This window comes from Dermacentor variabilis, chromosome 6 (assembly GCF_050947875.1).
Source record: "Dermacentor variabilis isolate Ectoservices chromosome 6, ASM5094787v1, whole genome shotgun sequence".
NCBI classification, from domain to species: Eukaryota; Metazoa; Arthropoda; class Arachnida; order Ixodida; family Ixodidae; genus Dermacentor; species Dermacentor variabilis.
In genome coordinates, this window is record NC_134573.1 from 59172193 (window position 1) to 59177406 (window position 5214).

The 5214-nt window shown below is 41.9% G+C and overlaps 1 protein-coding gene across 1 annotated transcript; it reads left to right on the plus strand.

Moving 5' to 3' along the window:
* LOC142584173 (uncharacterized) lies at positions 1-4837 on the plus strand. Its single transcript, XM_075694341.1, has 4 exons — positions 1-116; positions 254-413; positions 2262-2425; positions 4663-4837. Exons 1-4 carry the CDS (start codon positions 1-3, stop codon positions 4835-4837), a joined length of 615 nt encoding a protein of 204 aa, XP_075550456.1.
* The last annotated feature ends 377 nt before the right edge of the window (positions 4838-5214 follow it).

Sequence of the window (5214 nt, forward strand, 5' to 3'; positions counted from 1 at the left end):
ATGCCGCCGCGAAGCTTTGATCGACTTTTGGAACTGGTGGGGCCTAGAATAACAAAAGCGAATACCAAGTTCCGCAAGGCCATTCCGCCAGACCACCGCCTAGCTTTAGCTGTGGGGTAGGCACACTGTCATGTCCGTGTTTTGATTGCACGATGGTTTCGAATTTATGCACCTGTGCTGTGTTTTCGTGCATACGAAGGAAGAGTTATGGGTTCACTAAAAGCTAGGCGTGTGTGTTTTTTTCTTCCGTTAGATTTTTGGCAGCTGGCGAAACAATAAGGACCTCGTCATTTAATTTCTTGGCGGGACGGTCGACCGGCTGCAAGATAATTGCCGAGGTCTGTCAAGCAATCTGGGAAGTCGTTGGTCCTATTTATGTAAAATATCCGTCATCGGCAGCTGAGTGGCTCAGGGTAAGTAGAATATCCAAACAATTGGACTTTGCGAATATTCGAATATTGTGTTAATAGATATTCGCTTCTAAAGAAACATTATTATTCGTTTTTAGAAAGTGTCTTGATCGGCGCATTTCATTAACCTTTGTCGCAGTACAGTGATGCCATGCAGCGCAGCAGCAAGCCGTGCAGTGAAGCACATCAAGAATGGGCAGGATTATTGTAACGAAGCTCGGCAGGGGGGGGGTGGGGGGTTGTTTACGTGCGAGGCATGCGCCGTCAACGGTCGCACCACAAAGGCGGAGACGTCTAATAATTGTAGCCGAGACGTCTAAACAGAATAAAACCACTGTGCCGCACTATCTCGTGTTTACACTTCCTCTAGTCATTTCAAGTCTCCCTTTTTCATTTGTGCACTGTTTTATTCTTGCGTTCTTTTTATTAGCTTCTTGCGTGCATAGACGCAGATGAATCATGTCTTGCTATAATTAACCTCTTTATACCTTCGAACTTTCTTTAACAAGTTGTACTGGGCCAAATTTGGATCTCATTCTTCCACAGAAGTAGTAAACAGCAATTTCACTTCGTAACTCCCAAATTATCCTTGGTAAATAAAAAAGTTTACTAATTCATTGGAGTTTGCCGCAACTTCGCACAGCATAGGTTATATTCGAAAATATTCGTCCTAAATCACTATTCACTTCCAACTAAAGATCCAGTATTCAAGCATGCTCACCAAACAGCTTTAAATGCCAAATGATAGCGTGCATATTTTTTATTGCAAACAACTGATGAAAATGACAAAATCTCTGTCACCATACACTGGCCATGGCTAGTGCTTCCTACTTGATTATTCAGAAAATGAAGGTTGAAGTCAATATCGCAATAAAAATGCATGTTAATTTTTGCACAAGTTATAAATTTAGTTGCTAGAAGTGTCGAGCAAATTAACACACATACCCAGGAGTTAGACAAAACAAGTTGGCAGACAACACGGGTGCTCATGTTTTCTGCCCTTCTCAGTGTACATATGTTACGTTGTGCACCTCTTCAGCGAGGATGTTTCACCTGTTCCCAGCAAAGGTTCCTACCCTGCGCTCGGGAACGTGAGTGTAGTAGAGAAGACGCTACTGTTTTGGAGAAATCACGAAGCTGAATTCACGCTTCATACATCAACTCAGAAGGTTCCATTTTTCCAAATGAAATAAGTACACATAGATTGAAATTTTGCGTCTTGTTAAACACACAGGTATGTACTTTCCTAATTTTGCTTCTTACTTAATCAAATTCAAGCTGTATTAAAGCAGATTATACTACTGCAGTTGTATAACTGAGTCGTTAGGAACAGCACCGAAAGCCTCTGTTTCTGCAGTAAGCAAAACTAGAAGAGATAATTCCCCATAGAGACACAGATATTGAGTATTAACGCATTGCAACCCAAAGGTTTGCATGTGCTCAGTAATGTAAGTTTGAAGAGCTTCACATACTGCTAGTCAGTACCTATTTAAGGTTCTGTACATGCAGTCGGGATGTAAGAAACCATAAGTGTAGCACTATATGTTGTATGCTGGGGTTTTATGTGCCAAAACCATGTTCTCATTATGAGGTACGATGTATTGGACTCCAGGTTAACCTGGACAACCTGGGGTTCTTGAACATGTAATAGTTCAATCACAGACTGTGAATTGCAACACTCAGTATGGGCTGTGTGTTCTGCACAGTTAGTGTTGCATAGGTAAAAGCAAAACAATAAAGTGACATTTACCTCAGATTGCGTTGCTTGAGTCTGTGCACACATGGCTGAGATTTTACTGTTTTATAATGTGGATTTCGCTCAGTAGTGTTTCATTCTGCTTTTTTCATTAGGTTGCATATGAGTTTGAAGAAAAGTGGAACTTGCCTCATTGTATTGGAGCCAATGATGGCAAACACGTGGTCATTGAGTGTCCCGCCAAATCAGGAACCTTAAACAGGAACTACAAAAGTAGTTTCAGCAAGCCATTGCTTGCGATAAGTGATGCAAGTTACAGGTACGGATGATTTGCGTTGCTCAGTCATTAATTTAAGAAAGGAAGGACAGTAGGGAAGTTAGAGCATAAATAGCCAAGTATGTGGTTAGGATTGATAATATTGTATTTGGTATATAGGAACCAAGTTAGATTAGCCATGATGTGGACTCCTAGTTACCAAGTTACTCCTAGTGTACTAAGAATTAACAGATTCCAAGGGAATGGTAACTTAATGAGGAAGCGGGATATTAGAGGTTCTTGATATACACGACTTCGGGCTTAAATCTTTAGTGTTTATATCTATTAACCATTTCATGTATCAGTTCATCATCATCATCATCAGCCTAGTTACGCCCACTGCAGGGCAAAGGCCTCTCCCATACTTCTCCAACTACCCCGGTCATGTACTAATTGTGGCCATGTTGTCCCTGCAAACGTCTTAATTTCATCCGCCCACCTAACTTTCTGCCCCCCCCCCCTGCTACGCTTCCCTTCCCTTGGAATCCAGTCCGTAACCCTTAATGACCATCGGTTATCTTCCCTCCTCATTACATGTCCTGCCCATGCCCATTTCTTTTTCTTGATTTCAACTAAGATGTCGTTTACCCGCGTTTGTTGCCTCACCCAATCTGCTCTTTTCTTATCCCTTAACGTTACACCCATCATTCTTCTTTCCATAGCTCGTTGCGTCGTCCTCAATTTCAGCAGAACCCTTTTCGTAAGCCTCCAGGTTTCTGCCCCATATGTGAGTACTGGTAACACACAGCTGTTATACACTTTCCTTTTGAGGGATAGTGGCAGCCTGCTGTTCATGATTTGAGAATGCCTGCCAAACGCACCCCAGCCCATTCTTATTCTTCTGGTTATTTCTGTCTCATGATCCGGATCCGTGGTCACTACCTGCCCTAAGTAGATGTATTCCCTTACCACTTCCAGTGCTTCGCTACCTATCGTAAACTGCTGTTCTCTTCCGAGACTGTTAAACAATACTTTAGTTTTCTGCAAATTAATTTTCAGACCGACCCTTCTGCTTTGCCTCTCCAGGTCAGTGAGCATGCATTGCAATTGGTCTCCTGAGTTACTAAGCAAGGCAATATCATCAGCGAATCGCAAGTTGCTAAGGTATTCTCCATCAACTTTTATCCCCAATTCTTCCCACTCCAGGCCTCTGAACACCTCCTGTAAACATGCTGTGAATAGCATTGGAGATATCGTATCTCCCTGTCTGACGCCTTTCTTTATAGGGATTTTGTTACTTTCTTTGTGGAGGACTACGGTGGCTATGGAGCCGCTATAGATATCTTCCAGTATTTTTACATATGGCTCATCTACACCCTGATTCTGTAATGCCTCCATGACTGCTGAGGTTTCGACTGAATCAAACGCTTTCTCGTAATCAATGAAAGCTATATATAAGGGTTGGTTATATTCTGCACATTTCTCTATCACTTGCTTGACAGTGTGAATATGGTCTATTGTTGAGTAGCCTTTACGGAATCCTGCCTGGTCCTTTGGTTGACAGAAGTCTAAGGTGTTCCTGATTCTATTTGCGATTACCTTAGTAAATACTTTGTAGGCAACGGACAGTAAGCTGATCGGTCTATAATTTTTCAAGTCTTTGGCGTCCCCTTTCTTATGGATTAGGATTATATTAGCGTTCTTCGAAGATTCCGGTACGCTCGAGGTTATGAGGCATTGCGTATACAGGGTGGCCAGTTTCTCTAGAACAATCTGACCACCATCTTTCAACAAATCTGCTGTTACCTGATCCTCCCCAGCTGCCTTCCCCCTTTGCATAGCTCCTAAGGCTTTCTTTACTTCCTCTGGCGTTACCTGTGGGATTTCGAATTCCTCTAGGCTATTCTCTCTTCCACTATCGTCGTGGGTACCACTGGTACTGTATAAATCTCTATAGAACTCCTCAGCCACTTGAACTATCTTATCCATATTAGTAACGATATTGCCGGCTTTGTCTCTTAACGCACACGTCTGATTCTTGCCTATTCCTAGTTTCTTCTTCACTGTTTTTAGGCTTCCTCCGTTCCTGAGTATCAGTTAGATACAACATAAAAGTCAGATTACACTACTTTAATCTCGTCGTCATTAGCTATTCCTTGAAAAAAAGAGATGAATGTTACAAGATAAAACTGATGGGAGGTTTCACCAATATATACATTGGAACATATGGAAATATACCCAATGACAACACTTCTATATGCATTTGCTTCTAATATAAAATGTTTTGTGTACTTCCTTAGGTTTCTGTATATCGAAATTGGGCACTTCGGCAGCGAGTCCGATGGTGGCGTGTTTGCATGCAGCAAGTTCCAGGAGTTGATTTTGGCAAATCAAATTGGAATTCCGGAAGACTCCGAGATTGACAGCATTGGCAAGATGCCCTATTTTTTGTTGGAGATGAGGCTTTCCCTCTGAAGACCTTTATGATGAGACCTTATTCTCGCAAAAGTAAGCTACAACAGTCTTTTTATGCAATTTGTGCTGTATGTAGTTGCCGTGGCACATTGCTTTTCTGTAATTTTTCTTTACATCAAGTTTATCTTGTACATTGTTACAGCCCTTCAACCACTGTTTGCCGACACATCTTATGCAAGTCAGCCATTTGAAAAGAGACATCAGAGAAGAATATTTAACTACAGACTTAGCCGAGCTCGAAGAGCGGTGGAGAATGCTTTTGGCATTGTGTCACAGAGATGGCGAATTCTTCGACGGCCATTTAAAGCAACAGACGATAATGTCAACAGGATTGTGTGTGCTTGTGTAGCGCAACACAATTTCTTACTTCATGAATC

Coding starts and splice junctions, on each gene's coding strand:
- LOC142584173 (XM_075694341.1), top strand. CDS start 1: ATGCCGCCGCGAAGCTTTGATCGACTTTTGGAACTGGTGGGGCCTAGA. Junction 414..2,261: donor CGGCAGCTGAGTGGCTCAGG/GTAAGTAGAATA, acceptor TTTTTTCATTAG/GTTGCATATGAGTTTGAAGA. Junction 2,426..4,662: donor ATAAGTGATGCAAGTTACAG/GTACGGATGATT, acceptor GTACTTCCTTAG/GTTTCTGTATATCGAAATTG.